The sequence below is a fragment of the Peromyscus californicus genome, unplaced genomic scaffold (genome assembly GCF_007827085.1).
Source record: "Peromyscus californicus insignis strain IS unplaced genomic scaffold, ASM782708v3 Scaffold_2__1_contigs__length_46816999, whole genome shotgun sequence".
NCBI lineage: Eukaryota > Metazoa > Chordata > Mammalia > Rodentia > Cricetidae > Peromyscus > Peromyscus californicus.
The window spans coordinates 21,139,551-21,156,066 of record NW_026294540.1 but is presented as its reverse complement, the minus strand read 5'-3'; the positions used below and the strand labels follow the sequence as shown (position 1 = coordinate 21,156,066).

The window sequence follows — 16,516 nt, the reverse complement described above, 5'->3', positions numbered from 1 at the left end:
GTTGACATGCCCTCCCTGAAAGCCCATCACTACTTTGGTGGGTAAATACTAGTACAATAACAGAGCCCTCACCAAGAAAGAATTAAATGTTTTCAGGCTGTCAGAACAGAGAAGGCAGCTTGAAAAACAGCAAAGTGCCTCCGGGCGGTGGTGGCGCATGCCTTTAATCCCAGCACTCGGGAGGCAGAGCAAGGCGGATCTCTGTGAGTTCGAGGCCAGCCTGGGCTACCAGGTGAGTTCCAGGAAAGGCGCAAAGCTACACTGAGAAACCCTGTCTCGAAAAAACCAAAAAAAGAAAAAGAGCAAAGTGGTAAGTGAAGCAGAGGCAAGAAATGAATCTCCCTTGATAACCTGGCATGAGTAAGCAGTGTTTGTGTACACACACATGTGAACCTGTGCATGTACATGCAATCTCTAAGGGCTCCCTAAGACAGGGAGGAAGTATATCCCAAACACCATTAGACTTGGCATTCACAGACAGAGTAAATGTTCTGTCCACCAGCAGTCACAAAAGGCGAGTTACAAACTGGGAAAGCATTTCCACTCCCTTCCTGAAGACCTGGAGAGTCAGTGCTAAGTTGATGTATCAGTTACTTTTCTCACAGCCTTGACCAAAACCGGACAAGAAACAATGTAATAGCCAGAGAGTTGGACAGAGGGTCCCTGGGGCTTTCTGGCCAGCCAGTCTAGCCAAATCATTGAGTTTCAGGTTTAAAGAAACCCTATCTCCAAAGACAAGGTAGAAAACAATAGAAGAAAAAGCCTGATGGTGACCTCTGGCCTCACACCTATGCGCACCACACTCACATGTACACACCTGCACACCTAGAAAAGTGTGTTCAGTATTAGAACATTTATCTAGCATGTTCAAAGACCTCAGTTTGACACATCGCACCAGAAAAATAAAATTTTCATTAAAAAGTATTTTAAAGAAGGCCTGAGTAGAGCCAGACCTGGTGTGGTACATGCCTGTGATACTAGCAATTGGGAAGATCTTATAAACAACAATAACAGCCAGGCTCTGATGAGATGGTTGGTTAATAGCAGGTTTTGGTTCCCAGCACCCACGTGTGCCGGCTCACAACTCTGGCTCCAGGGGATCTGCCACCGTCTTCTGTCATCCATGGAAGACTACATTCACATATGCACATACCCCCTCACCCCGCAGACAAATAAATATTTACAATAAAATGAAAGAATGGATCCAGGCAAAAATGATCATCCACATACCTCCTCTCCCCCAAAAGCCCCTGCCCAAGAAGGAGCCAGCGGAGTCGGGCGCCGCATTTCCTTTTCTGGTGGAAGCTGACTGCCACAGCACAGTACCAGGGCTTCTGGTGTGAAATAACTAGGCTTCATCTTTCATCCATCCCACCTGTGAGCATAATGTCCTTGCCATCTACTTGATTGCAGAATGGCACATAGGCTTCTCATTGCCAGCACTAACCCCACTTCGAGGGTGAACTCTCCTAACAGCATTGGCCGCGTTCTATGAACTGATTTTGAAAGCGGGTCTGATGATGTTTTCAGTTCCTCCTGCAAGCTCTGAGAGTGTGTTTGGCATGGCTCTCCAGCTGCCAGCCAGGCTGAGCCCCCATCGAGGTTCTCCCCTTCCTTCCCAAAGCTGTTCCTTCTGAATGAGGGGTCCCCTCTCCCCGCACCAGGCACATTGGCATCTTTTTAAATGGCTCCGTAAATACCGTGGGCAGAGGCTGAATCAGGCTTCCAGACCCAGGCGACTCCCAGAAGAAAAGCTGGGTGTTCCGCGGTCATTGTTAGCTTAATTAATGGACTCTATGTTGTAATTTATTATCAGGCAGCAATTAAACAGAGATAAAATAGGCACCATGGAGGATAATTTCCTGTCTTGCAACATGTGTTTATCAACAAGATGGAAGTAGTTCCTGGCCACTCAGAGTGCCTGCTTGCTCTGAAGTGTCTGCTGCAAGATCATTAAGACTCTCATTTTCGTGTGATTAATAATTTGAATTAGACAAAGACCTACTTTTTTCCTAGAGCCTAAATTTAAAGATTAAAAAAAAATATGTGTATGTGTTTGTGCATGCAAGTGCTCTCAGAGGCCAGAAGAAACTGTCAGATTCCCCCTGGAGCTGGAGTTATAGGTGATTGTGAGCTGTCTGATGTGGGTGCTGGGGACCAAGTGTGTGGGAGACATTTCAAGTCATAGCAGTAGCCCATAGATCCCAACCCTATGCCAGGACTTGGCTCATGTCCAGGGTAGTCATAGGAAAACTCAAGAGGAGGACTAATTGACCATGAAGTTGGCATCATTTCTACCCTTCTTGGTCTTGGGGTGTGTGCACGCACATGAATGAGTGCCTGTAGAGGCCAGAGGTCAACTTTGAGTGTCATTCCTCAGGTGCTGTCCACCCTGCTTTTGAGACAGGGTCTCTCATTGGCCTGGAGCTCACCCAGTAGACAAGGCTGCATGGATATTGAGACCTGGGGATCCTTCTATCTCCATTTCCCCAACTCTGAGATTGCAAGTGTGTACCACCACACCTAGGTTTATTTGTGTGTGTGTGCGTGTGTGTGTGTTTATCTTTTATTTATGTGTATGTGTGTGTGTGGTGGCTTGTCTGTATATGCATCACATGTATCCAGTCAGACAGAGGCCAGAAGATGGCATTAGGTCCCCTGGAACTCAAGTAACAGGTAATTGTGAGCCACCTGGCATGACAGTAGTGGACTCGGGGACTTGAACTCAAGTCCCCGTGCTTGTACAGCAGACAACTGGGCCATCTCCCTAGCCCCATGTCTGTCTCTTCCAGCCCAGCCAGTCTACCTTCCCCAGCCAGAGTTTCTGATTACCCTGAGAGGCAGGTCACCCTGCCCCCTGGACCCTAGGGACTTGGTAAAAACCTCTCCGCAGATCTTCACTCTCCTATGGCATCCAGGATGCGCTCTCAAATCTCTCCAGCTTGACCAGGATGTTCATGGAATTCACCTATGCATCAAATGTGTGGAAACTGAAAACATGACAGCAGGTTGTAAAGAAGCTCCACGGACAGGCCATGTCCATCCACGGTGGAATTTTAAGCTGGCTTGGTCTTATGTAGGCAAGAGTAGCTACTGTGAGTACTTAAGAGCAACAGCTTTGTCATGTCTAGAAGACAGCATTTCCCAGCTCTCCTCCCTATCCTCGGGCTCCCCCATCAATGGCTTAGTCTCATAGATACATATTCTCAGCATCTGTGACTCAGTTGTGAGTCCCTCCGTTAACCACCGCCAACTGTCGAAAGAGGCTAGCATTCTGGAAGCAAGTTATGCATGAGAGAGAGAAAAGAATTGGTTCCCATTGGAGGGGTGTCCAGCTCTGTTCTGGTGGTGGTGGGCCTTTCTGATCAGATGGTCTTTTAGTTATTTGTCTTGATCTTGTGATAAAATGCCTTTAAAATTTTAAGGGAACAAGGTTTGCTTTGGCTCCAGTTGAAGGGTACCATCCATCATGAAGAGGAAGGCATGGTGGCCAAGGGGGCTGTGGGAGGCTGCAGCGGGGATGTAAGATTGTTTGTTCACATCTTGGTGGGTCTGGGGAAAAAAAGAAGGGGAAATACCAGTGCTCCTCCCTCTCTCTTTCTCCCTCCTGTGAGGATTGTAGGAATTTGTAGATGGATGGATGGATGGATGGATGGATGGATGGATGGATGGATGGATGGATGGATGGATAGAACAAACAGAGGGCAGTCTTAGGTGCCAGTCCTCAAGGACTTGCCACTATGTTTCTTGAGACAAGGTCTCTCACTGGCCTGGAGCTCACCAAGTAGGCTAGACTGGCCGGGGGATCCATCTGCTTTCAAACCCCATCTTACGTTCACTAGGGTTATAGACTTTTTCATGGATTCTGGGGATCAAACTCAGGTCCTCATGCTTGCAAGGCAAACTCTTTACCAAGTGAACCATCCCCACCCCCACGCCTGACTTTATCTTTGTTCCATTTTTATTCACTCTGGGTCCCTAGCCTGTGGGTTGGTGCTGCCCATATCCATGATGGATTTTCCCTCCTCAGTTAAACTTCCCTGGATCACCCTTATAGACACACCTAAAAGTGTGCCTCATCGATGCCCTCGTCATTTAATTATTTTTACTGTTTGTGTGCACATGCATGCACCTGCGCTCATACACAGGGGTCAGAGGCCAACCTACAGGAGTCATTCTCTCTTCCATCTAGATTCCAAGATTCGAACTCAGGTCCCAAGGCTTGGCAGCAAACACCTTGGGCAGTTGAACCACCTTGCCAGGCCCTTGGGCACTTCTTAATCCAATTGAGCTGACAATAAGACTCAACCATACCTAGGGCCAGGTACATCCTGGTCTCCTTTGCCTGGTCTCCTTTGCCTGCCCTCCCTGTTGATGGGTGTTTCTCTCTCTCCCTTCTTTCCTGAGATACTCACGTTCCTTCTCTCAGTTAATCCATCACCGGAATGACACATGAGAATTCTTTTTTGTCCCCTAATTAAATGTAATCTGATCTTGGACTCCGTCTTCAATGGCTTCATCTTGGAAGCGATGCATCATATAAATGCCTTGTCATTATGATGCATTGTGCCAATAAGACACTCACACGCTGATGGAATGACATGGCCCGGTAAGCTATTAGCCCAGGGAAGGCAAAGGCAGAAGGGAATGACAGCCAGACGGCTGTTGCTGTTCAAATACAGTCCTGTGAATGCTGAGGGCAGGAGCCAGAGCCATGAAGAGCTTTCCCAAAGAGAGATGTTTTTGCACAGAAAGTAGCCTTGTGATTTTGGGAATATGCTTCTACTATTTGGTAGTAATAGATGTCCCTTTTGCCTGGGACATGCCCACTTTATGCTGGCTTCATTTTTAAAGAACATTTAGTTCATTTTAATTGTGTATATGGATATGGGTCTATGCATGTGAGTGCAATTACCTTTGGCAGCCAGAAGGGGGTGCCAGATCCCTTGAAGCCGATTGGCAGTTGTGAGCGGCCTCACATGGGTGCTGGGAACCACACTCAGGTTCTCGGGTCCTCTGTAAGAGCAACCACTGAACCATATCCCCAGCCCCATTAGCTTCATATTTAAAAATGCATGTTATTTCAGTTTTTATATAATTACATCTTGAAATTTTTTCCAAATAAAATGTAGTCTTTGTGTGTGTGTGTGTGTGTGTGTGTGTGTGTGTGTGTGTGTGTGTGTGTGTGTGTTCCTGTGTCTAAAGGAGCATTTACATGTGGGAGCATGCATGGACGTGTACACAAATGCAATGTGGAGGCCAGGGATCAGCCTTAGATGCTGTCTACCTTATGTTTTGGGGACTGGGGCACTCACTGGCCTGGAATACACCAAATAGGCTAGACTGGTAGACAGGGAGCGCCAGGGATCCTCCTGTCTCCACATCCCCAGCTCTGAGATTATAAGTCTAGACCACCATGCCTAGCTTTTTTGTACATGGATTCTGGGGACGGAACTCGGGAATTCTCATGCTTGCAAAGCAGGAACTTTACCAACTGAGTCATCTCCCCGGCCCTAAAATGTCCTCAAGGCAGAAGCCCCAAGGCAGGAGCGGATGCAGAGGCCACGCAGGGGTGCTGCCTAGCAGCTTGCTTCCCCGGGATTGCTTGGTTTATTTTCTTGTAAACCCTAGGACCAACAGCCAAGTAAGGGAAGTCGCCCCTCATCTTTTTAGTCATTGCTATTACTTGATTGACTTTTTTTTGTTTTGTTTTGTTCTCTTCTGTTTTATTTGAGACAGGGTCTGGGCAATGCACCCTCAAATTTCAGGTGGCTCCTCTTGCCTCTGCCTCTAAAGTGGTACCATGGCCAGTGAGCCCCAACCCCAGCCTCACACTGGGGGATTCTAGGCAAGTACCATAACCACAGAACCACACTTCCAATCTCCAGTTTAACTTTTTCTTTTGAAATAAGGTTTCACTAAGGCTAGCCGTGAAATTGCTCATTATAGCCTCAGCTCCTCTGGAACTTGAACCTGCCCCAGACTCCTGAGTTGGTAGGATCCCACCAAGCCCTTATCTATGCAAGGATCATTTCCAAAGACCTTGTTCATTCAAAATTGAAAGGATCTGAGTCCACAGCAAATCAGAGTGGGTCCTAAAAAGGTTGGTGCTGCTCATTTAAGCCAATCGGTTCCCACCAGAGGAGGCCATAGGAAGAGGAACACGGCCACTGCCTGTAATCTCAGCACACGGCACACAGAGATCCCCCAGGACACAGTGGCGAGCGCAGATAGCCAAATCGGTGAGCTCTGGGTTCGTCAGAGACCCTGCTCAGTATAAAGTGGAGAGCAGCTGAAGAAGATCCCCAGCATCAATCTCTGGCCTTCACACACACGCACACACAGATGTGCCCACAAACAGGTAAACATACATACACATGAAAAAATGATAACCAGAAGCATCCAGTAGGAGTAAAGAGGGAGCTAGCATAGTAGGTACAACAGGGATCCAGTGCCCAGTCAGCCCACATAGGCAGCCTGTAGCACCCGATGAGGGAGTCATTGGAGGTACTCTGCTGTCCTGCAGGGCTGGCGAAGCACATGGGACATCAGCTCGTGGATAGGGGACTTTGGGACAGGGCAAGAAACTTAGTGTCCACGTGCCACTAGGAATGCTCTAGAGCCAGGAAACACTGAACACACGAGGCCACACTGACATCCATGCAGATGATAAATAAGTCAGTAAATAAATAATAAAGTCTGGTGAAATAGAAGAAAGGCTGCAGTTCTCCAGTGGTATACATTGTTGTTTTTATGCTAAATCCACATGTAAATGGTAGCCCATTGTAGAAGGTTCCTGTGCACTGCTAGCCTGCCACTTCCTCTTCAGAACAGCTCCGGAGAGGCTCTGGAGGGACATCTCAGCGGTCACAAGAGTCCTTGCTGCTCTTGTAGAGGACCTGAACTCAATTCCTAGCATCCATGTCAGATTATAACTGCTTATAACTCCAGCTCCGGGCAACCTGACGCCCCCCTATTTTGGCCTCTGTGGGCACTGCACTCAGGTGCACATACACATGCACATTACTTAAAAATAAATCTTTAGCAAAAGAACAGAGTCGGAGAACAACCTTTCTGTGTTCAGGATGGTCCACAACTGAAGGAAGCCATTCTTAATTACATCTCAGTTGAGCACTAGGCTAGCACAGCGGCTGAAGGAGCAGGTTGGAGTCACCAGAACACACCCCCTGTCTCCTGAACAGAAGGTACACAAGCTTCCTTCCTCACTTAGCCTGGCTTTCCATGCTGACTGTGCCTGATTTTAAAGTGACGAGAGAGCCCCTGATTTTAAAGTGCGAGCCATGTTTTTATCGGCCATTTAATGGATTTTTCAATGCATTCCAGAGTCATTTCGCAATTATTGTCAGATTTTTGTTTATCTGGCTGTAACCTGAATATTTCAATTCTCCCTCAAGGCTGTTAAATCTGGGTTAATAGTTGTGAGTGTCTCTTAGATCATCTCAACTAGAAAATGCTTTTCCCCTCTAAATGAGAATTAATTGTATTTGATGGTGGAGGTTTCATTTTTCCTCATGCATTAGGGTTGTGGCTAATGGTGTTCATTTCTTCTCCTGGGCCCGGCAGGCAAATCTGGAGTGATCCTTCCCCATTCAAAGGTATTTAGCCAGCCTTGGCCCTTTCTAACATACATTTTCTTGTTCCTCATGGCTTTCAAAAATGGGTGGGATGTTGTTAACCTAAAAACTACCAGGGCTGGGGAGATGACTGGGTCCTTGGCATGCAAGGCTGAGGACCTGAATTCAATCCCCAGCACACATACCAAAAAAAAAAAAAAAAGCCAGGTATGGTTCATGGTTTTAGTTTCAGTACCGTCAATGTTGATTCAGGGAGATCCGTGGAGCTCATTGGCCAGTCATTCTTGCCTACTTAGAGCTGTGAAAGTGAGAATCCAGTCTCAGTAAGGTGGACTACACCTGAGGATGGACACCCTAGGTTGACCTCCGGCTTCTACATGCACATGCATACAGAGACAGTATGGTTCTATTTGTGGGTTAATGGCTTGCAGTCTGCAAAGTGAAGCAAAGGGACCCGAGACCAGAGGAACCGAGAAAAGGCAAGAGAAGACAGCGTTCAGTGAATTGGGAGAGACTGTCTAAACCAAACGCAAATAAAGGCACCCAGGGCCCAGGACCCAGGACCTGGGGCAGGAGACGGATGGTGTGTACTGCAGGCATGGACGAGATGCTGGCTGACAGTCTCGTGAGATGACTCTAACGCCGAGGGAGACCCAGGCCTTTGGGATGGGAGTCTGAGTGGGTGTGCTCAGGGGGCCCCTGTCATGGCCTTCAGACAGTGGTCACTAAAGGAATAGGCAGAGCCTATAGTTGAGTGTGACCATGAAATCCCAGGTGAGTGACGGGTCAGAGAAGTTGTCTAAACGACAACTCTGCGCAAATGGTAAAAACTCCGGCAGAGGGATGCTTAAAAAAAAAAGAAAAGAAAAGAACAAGGGACACCAAGACGGCACAGCAGGTAGAGGTGGTTATACCAAGCCTGACAACCTAAGTTGTCCCCAGGACCCACGGGGTGGAGGGGGAGAGCTGGTTCCCACAAGTTGTCCTCTAACTTCTTCCACCCCTCCGCACACACATACACACACAAAGAAACAAAATGCTTGAGAATACAACCAAAGGCATACAAGAGCTATCCACTGAAAATGATAACACATAGAAAGGCATTACAGCCCTAGCGGGGAGACCTGGTGTGCATGGAATAGAAGAATAAATGCTATGAAGGTGGCAGCCCTCCCCCAAGCCAGTGCTCAGGTGCGGTGCAATCATGTCAGAATTCCATCTACCTTTTTTTTTTCCCCCCCAGAAATTGAAAATGCAATTCTGAAATTGATTTGAAAACACAGGAGATGCAGCATAGACAAAACAGTGTTGATTGCGAAGAATTAAACTGAAAACATGCACTCCGGTGCTAAACCTCGCGACAGAGCTACCGCGATCCACTCTGTGAGGGCCGGGGAAGTGGGCCAGAGGTTAAAGGAAGTGGGGACCAGAGGCCAGGGCCCCAGAACCCCACATAAATGCCAAGTGGACATAGCGACCCGTTTGTAATTCCAGCCTCAGCAGGCAGAGACAAGGGGATCTTCAAAAGCAAGCAAATTAGCGAGACTAGCCACATGAGGCTTTGACTGACAGACCCCGCCTCAGTGATTAAAATGAAATGCAATCAAGAAAGACTCCTAACATCAACATCAGCCCTCCACATGTGTGCACATACCTTCAAGCACACCCTTTACATGCAAAAGCATTCACACATATGCACACACCACACACGTACACACACGCAGGAGCGGTACAATAATGGAAGAAGGACCCAGAGATCAATGGAATAGCCTTGAAAGCCCCTAAACAAATCATCACATTCACGGTCAACTGATTTCTGACAAGGGTGACAGGAGAGTCTTTTCAAGAAATGGTACTGAGACAACTAGATACCCACATGAAAAAGAGCGGATTTGGCCACTTCCCTTAGATCATCTAGAAAAAGAGCTCAATATGGATCAAAGCCCTAGCTAAATATAAGAGCGAAAGTGATGAAAGTCCCCGACAGCACAGGCCGGGATAAATGTCCCTGACCTTGGCGTGGTCGGCGGTTTCTTAGCTACATCAAAAGTGCAAACAAACAGGGAAAAAAACAGATTATCATCGAAATTAAAGACGCTGCGTGCTTCAAAGGACACTGTCAATACAGTGAAAAGCTCTAGTGTCCAGATGTGTGAAGAATTTTTGCATCTCATGGGAGAAAGGGAGAGAGAAGAGGAGGGGGAGAAAGAGGGAAGGAGAAATGAAGAAATGGGAGGGAGGGAGGGAGGGAGGGAGGGAGGGAGGGAGGGAGGGAAGGAAGGCCTCCAAGATGGCTCAGTAGGTTAAGGCACTTGCTGCCACATCTGGTTAATTGTGTTCAATCCCAGAACCCACATGTGGGAGGAGAGAGCCTGCTCCTGAAAGTGGCCCTTTGACCTCCACTTCCACATGCACATGTGTGTGTGATACACACACACACACACACACACACACACACACACACACACACACGAAGAAACAAGCAAAACTTGGACAACTCATTTTTAAAAGCAGACAAAGGTCCTACATGGGCATGTTCCCAAGGAACTTATGAAACTGTCAATATGATGATGTTTAACACCACTAATCATCAGAGAAATGCAAGTCAAAATCACAATGGCCAATTCTCCCTCTCTAGGATGGCTAAAATAAAAATCAAAGCTGGCAATCACAAGATTGGGCCAGAATGTGGGAAATTAGTACCCCAATTTGTTAATGCGAGTATAAAATGGTGTAGTTGCTTTAGAAGACAATTTGACAGTTATGGAGAGAGTACACACCGAGTCGCCATATGATCTCAGATGAGCTATTCCAACTATAGATATGCACCGGAGAAAAGTGAAAAATTGTGGCATGTGTCTTATTGGGGAGACATGAGCAGACTCTACTCATCCCAGATAGAGCTCAGACAAGAAATCAAAGAAATGCTTAGTGAACCAGTAAATCTTTGGGAGTTACTGACGGGATCGCAGATGAGTGGCTGGCTACTGGCGGGAACAAGGATGACACACTCAGCTGCCTGTGTGATGACCATTAAATCACTGTGTACAAATAACAGGCAGCTCAGCTGAATGTTTTCAGTTTGGAGGAAATTGCTGCACAACATGCAAACACATGTGTACACACACACAATGACTTTCCATGCCAGTGTGAGTCACAGTGCCTAGATGGCAACAACCCAAATGCCATTAGGCAGTACACGAAGGCAAAAACATGTGGCTTCATCACAGCTGGGAAAGAGGGACCCGAGTGCATGAATCCACGCGCACCCAAGAACAAGAGAGGAATGAGTTGGGGCTGGAACGATTAGAGAAGACAGGGAGGAAGGGAGTGAGTCACACAGAGGGCTTGACTTGGAAAGCTGAAGCCAGAACATTCCAGAGGAAGGCCGATGAGCATTCTGTCCAAGCAGGCACTACCCGAAGCAATACCTTGGAAGCAGGAAACCAGGACATGAGAAATGTGGGGAAGAAGTCGTCGCAGTAGGCAGACTACACCAAGATAGCTCCCAACCCGGACCTGAGAATTTTGTTTGACAGCAGGTCCTGGGTTCACTACTCTCCTTCCTTGCAACAGAAGAGTAGACATGGGATCTGTCCATCCGTGTTACTTTTCTCATCTCTGTTATAAAAATACCAGCCACAAACACCTGAGGATTTGTTTTGACTCATGGTTTCAGAGAGTCTTAGGGCATCACGGCAGGGCAAGCATGGTGGAACAATTCACATCCTGGCAAATGGTGCATATGGAGACTGTCTATTTTGTATCTGACCATAACCCAGCATGAGATGGCAAAGAGCCAGGGATAACAGAGATGCAAAGATGTCCCTCATTGGTCTACTTACTTCCTCCAGCAATGCCCTACCCCCTAAATGTTTGACAACCTCCAAAAATGGTCTCACCAATGGGGGAACCAAAACAGCAAAACATGAATCCGTGAGTCATTTCACTCAATCCGTAACATCTATCATCTCTCTCAGATCATGAGGAACTGTCTTGAAAGACTCCAGATACTAGCCTATAAACCCAGAAGAACCTCTTTATATAGATGTGAAAATCCCACCTAGAGCTCATCTGTCCTTTGCCATCTACTTGACACAGCCTACAGAGTCACCTGAGAAGGGAGTCTCAATTGAGGATTGCCCATATTACATTGGCTTGTGGGTCTGTGGGAGACTGTTAATAAAGGTAGGAGGGCCCAGCCCACTGTGGGCAACACCATTCCCTGGACAGGTGGTCCTGGGCTATATGAGAAAGCTAACTAAGCATGGACCTATGCACAGTCCAGAAAGCAGCATTATCCCATGGTTTCTGCTTCAAGTTCTTGAGTTTCTGCCTTACTTCCCTCAGTGATGGACTGTGACCTGGAAGTATAAGATGAAACAAACCCTGTCTTCCTCTAAGTTGCTTTTTTTGATTGTTTTTCTAAGACAGGGTTTCTCTGTGTAACAGTCTTGGTAGTCCTGGAACTAGCTTTGTAGACCAGACTGACCTCAAACTCCTGAGATCCACCTGCCTCTGCCTCCCAAGTGCTGGAATTAAAGGCATGTGCCACCACCACCTGGCTCCCTAAGTTGCTTTTGGTCAGGTTTGTTTTGTTTTTTTTTTTTTTTCCCAGCAGCAGAAATGGAAGTAGAACACAGCCCCCTTCTTTCTCTGCCCACTCTGGTGCCAACATGGCATGGGCTTGTATCAGCTTTTCACTGGTTTCAATGGTTTTTCACACCCTAGCGGACCTCAGAAAGGAACCTCTAATTCCAAACAGCATTAAGCTCTGCTCTTTAAACATCTGGGTCACAGATACACTCAGTTAATTAATGTTCTTAGCACTGCTCATTTGCCTGCTGGATAATAGATTGATTCATAATTTCAATAAGCAGCTGTGTATATCTTTGCCTGGAACATAAAGACAGCCTGCCGTCATTCATCAGTTTGCATTTGGGTGAATTGAAACATACTCGGGGCAACATTGTTTGGGGAGGGGCAGGGAGGGCTTCTGAGTTTCTTACCATTTTGCTGCAAACAATTACTCTGATTCGGAACTAATTTGCCTGTAGAGCACACATTCATGGCATCTCTCTCAAGGACACTTCATAAGCTCGCTATCACATGTTCAAGGGGAGCAGGCAGGCTCCCTTAAGGAGATCGGAGCCGAGGGCTTCTAAGTAGCTTTCACCAAAAGATGAGGACCCCTCCAGAAAAATCTTATCACCAGAGAAGAGTCACTCCTGATCCTGAGCAGGGTCCTTGGTGTGTTGGTTCCTTTGCTCACTGCTGTGACAAGAACACCTGACAGCAAAACTTGAAGAAAGGGCTCATCAGGGCTCACAGCCTAAGGTACAGCCATGCTGGCAGTTGTTTAATAACAGTGGCCTACATGGAATCTGAAATCAGGAAGCAGAGAGAGATGAACGCTGGTGCTCAGCTCACTTGCTCCTTTTCATTCAAGCCAGGACCCCAGCCGAGGGAATGGTGCCGCTCACACCTAAGGTGTGTCTTCCCACCTCAGTTACCTCGCAGAAAAACCTTCACGGGCATTGTATTCTAGGTGATTCTAGATCCTGTCAATGTGGTGATCAATGTTAACCATCATGTCCTACTATCTTCTTGGTTGATTTCTAAGCAGAACTTCCCGGGCTCTGTGAAAAGTTCAGTGGTTTTCTGAAAGCCTAAGAGTCACTTCTGTCTAGCTGCAGGGTCAGGGAGGGTGGTTAGGAGGAGGGAGGAAGGGAAGGAGAAGAAAGGGAGGGAGGGAGGGAGGGAGGGAGGGAGGGAGGGAGGGAGGGAGGGAGGGAGGGAGGGAAGGATAGAGGAGTTGTGATGTGGTGTATCAATGTCCAGGCTCAGCTAGCCCATGGTCCTCCTAGAGCCGGCTGTCCTGTGTGTTGGACCTTCAGAAGCAACTGGAACAGACAGAAAGCTGAGGTAAAGCTGAGGACCTGAGCCGTGGGGCCCCTTACAGCCTCACCTTTCCCTCTCTCTTGCCACTCTTCCCCCTCCGCAGCTCGCCCGCTATACCAAGGAAGGCTTCCTGCACTTGGGTGCTCTGGGGACCACCACACTCCTCCCCGACACCCGCTGCCTGGTGGACAACTCCAAGAGTCGGTTGCCGCAGCTCTTGGACTGTGACAAGGTCAAGAGCAGCTTGTACAAGCGGTGGAACTTCATCCAGGTGAGCTCTGTGGGGAAAGGGCTAGAGGAGCAAGATGCAGTGCTCACAGAGGCCACAAGGAGGTGCCAGATCCTCTGGAGCTGAAGTTACAGCTGGTGGGAGCCGCCCAATGGGTGGGCTGGGAACTGAACTTGCATCCTCTGCAAGAGCAGCAAGTGCTGTTAACAGCAGAGCCATGTCTCCAGCGTCTCCAGCCCCTACCTTGCAGGGTTTTGTTTTGTTATTGATACAGAGCTCTCACTGGCTTGGAACTTGCCAAGTAGGCTAGGCTACCTAGCCACTGAGCTCCAGGGATCCTCCTGTCTGCCTCCATGGGACTGAGATTACAAGTGCACATCACTGTGCCTAGCTTTTTTTTAAATGTAAGTTTTGGGAATCAAACTTCGGTCTGCGTGCTTACATAGCAAACGTGTGCGCACGCGCGCGCGCGCACACACACACACATATGTAGTTATAAGAAGACAATTTGAAGGAGTTAGTTCTCTTCTAAGATGAAACTCAGGTCATCAGGCTTGGCAAGCTATCTCACTGTCCTGACCCCAGGAAATCGCTACCCTGACTCAGTCACCACCAATTTCCCCCACCTGGTTCAGCCACTCAAACAGGGTGGCCCTCATGGTTCCTTCCACTGTGGGAGAATGTGGGTGGGATTTGTCCCCTCATGAGAAGCCACAACTACAAGAGCTATGGTGGTGAAGTCAGTCTGCCTCTCTCTCCTTGTGTCTTTCCTTTCTTTCCCTCCCAGAATGGAGCCATCATGAATAAGGGCACAGGGCGCTGCCTGGAGGTGGAGAACCGGGGCCTGGCCGGCATTGACCTCATCCTCCGAAGCTGTACGGGACAGAGGTGGACGATCAAGAATTCCATCAAGTAGCTGGAATGAACGAGGGCATGTGGAGCCCAGACCCAGGACAGGGCCTGGCTATCCTCGGAACCAGCCACCTGGTGGAGAGACAGCGGGCGCCCAGAGGGTGCTCAGTGGACCTCCCAGCGCCCCTCCAGGGCAGCCCTGGATAAAGATGCTAAGTCCCTCTCAGGCATTCAGCCTGTGCACTTTGAAGATCTCCCCTCACTCTTGTCTGGGAGACCAGGAGCTACATCTTCTGGGTACCAGGGGGCGAGACTGCTCTTACCTCTCGACCATATCTCCCACCCAGCACCAGCAGCTGGGCCTGGCAGGGTCTCTCTCTCCCTCTCCTTCTCCCTCTCCCAATCCCCCCTCCCTCCTTCCTCCTTCTCTCCCTCCCTTCCTCTCCTCATTCTTTGCTGCAGCTGCTTGTGAAACTCACCCTGGCCCTCCAAGAAATGGAGGGACACAGGGGGCTTTAGCCACATCCTAGCTCCCTCTTGGAGAAGGAGGAAGCAGTGAGACCCCGAGACTTCATTTCTCCTGAGGACACTTTGGCCCGGATGCCTGTTTGTATGCCAAGGCAGCCACCATCCAGACCTAACCAGCAGGGTGGCTTTGGGACAACAGTTCTGGACTCCTCTGGATTCTTCTTGAGGTTCCCTGACTCAGTCACCTGGAGTCCTAAATAGGAACAGCACCTGCCTGTGTCTAGAGGTTGTCAAAGTCAGCTAAGCATGCAGGATGCTCCCAGTACCTGGTCAGTACAGCCAGGGACAAGGTGTCCTGGTTTCACGGAGCAGCAAGGATCTTCCATGCAGGACACAAGGGCTGAAGAATCAGCCTAGCAAAGGGCACAGGGCCCTCCATGATGCTTAGCCCTCAGTTCATATCAGCCCCACGCTCTGCTGACTGATGGGGGACAGAAGCAGCAGTTTCCTCTTGTAAGAGTGATTGCTTCTTTCCAATTGCCCTCTGGTTAGGGTGTACTTATAAATCAGAGTTAATATATGGATGTGTCTGCATGCACGGGAAAGCAAGAGTGTGCCTGTCTGGGTGATGTGTGTGGCCGAGTGCTGTGTTTGTGTGCTTAAGCGTGTGAGTGTGCTAGAGAAAAAGTAGCTGTGTGTGGTCTTGGGCTTGTGGCTTCATTGCTCACTGGATGGGGATAAGGATACCTAGAAGTTTGAGGGGTGGGAGTGGACCCATGTCCCTGGATCACTGGCCCAGAGGACATGGCTGGGTCTTGCCTGCTAGGGTATGCCTTCTCTGTCTCCCCATCCCCATCCACTACTGTCCTTGGCCAACTCCTGCCCAGAGCCAAACCCTGTAGGTGCCCAGTGTGGGATCCGGTGTCTCATTTGGTGGTATCTCTATTGATGATCATCCCTCGCCCCATCTCCCCTCCTTGTGAAATAAATATGTTAGCAATCCCACAACGCAAACTTCAGCCTCGTCTGCCTTTTGGTTTTTGCATTGTTGTTTGCTTTTGTTGTTATTTTTTTTGCACTTGGGGATCAAATCCAACTCAAGCACTCTACCATCAAACTATATATCCTTAACCCATAGACTTGATTCTTCCCATACCCAATGACAAGCAGAATTCCTGAGACATAGTAGAGGGTTTCTTTGGTTTAGAGGCAGTTGAAGTTTGGTTTGTTTTGAGACAAAGCCTTACTCTATAGGCCAGGGATAAAATACTCTGACAAAAAGCATGTTAGGTGAGGGAATGTGTGTAGCTCCCAGTTCCAGGTTACAAGCCATCATTTCAGCGAAGGCAAAGCAGGAATTTAAAGCAGCTGATCACCTTTATGTCCACAGTCAAAATCAGAGAGAAGTGAACGCATGTGTACTTGCTTGTGATAAATGCAATTTCTCCACTTTCACATAGTTCTGGATCCC

General features: G+C 48.3%; 1 protein-coding gene across 1 annotated transcript in view; it reads left to right on the top strand.

Annotated features, from left to right (window-relative positions):
- Galnt17 (polypeptide N-acetylgalactosaminyltransferase 17) overlaps positions 1-16,064 on the top strand; it is a 442,332-nt gene extending 426,268 nt beyond the window's left edge. The window contains exons 10-11 of the mRNA XM_052755584.1: positions 13,600-13,767; positions 14,513-16,064. Coding sequence (XP_052611544.1) covers positions 13,600-13,767; positions 14,513-14,641 — 297 coding nt within the window. The 3' untranslated portion in view covers positions 14,642-16,064. The remainder of the gene's footprint in view (positions 1-13,599; positions 13,768-14,512) is intronic.
- The last annotated feature ends 452 nt before the right edge of the window (positions 16,065-16,516 follow it).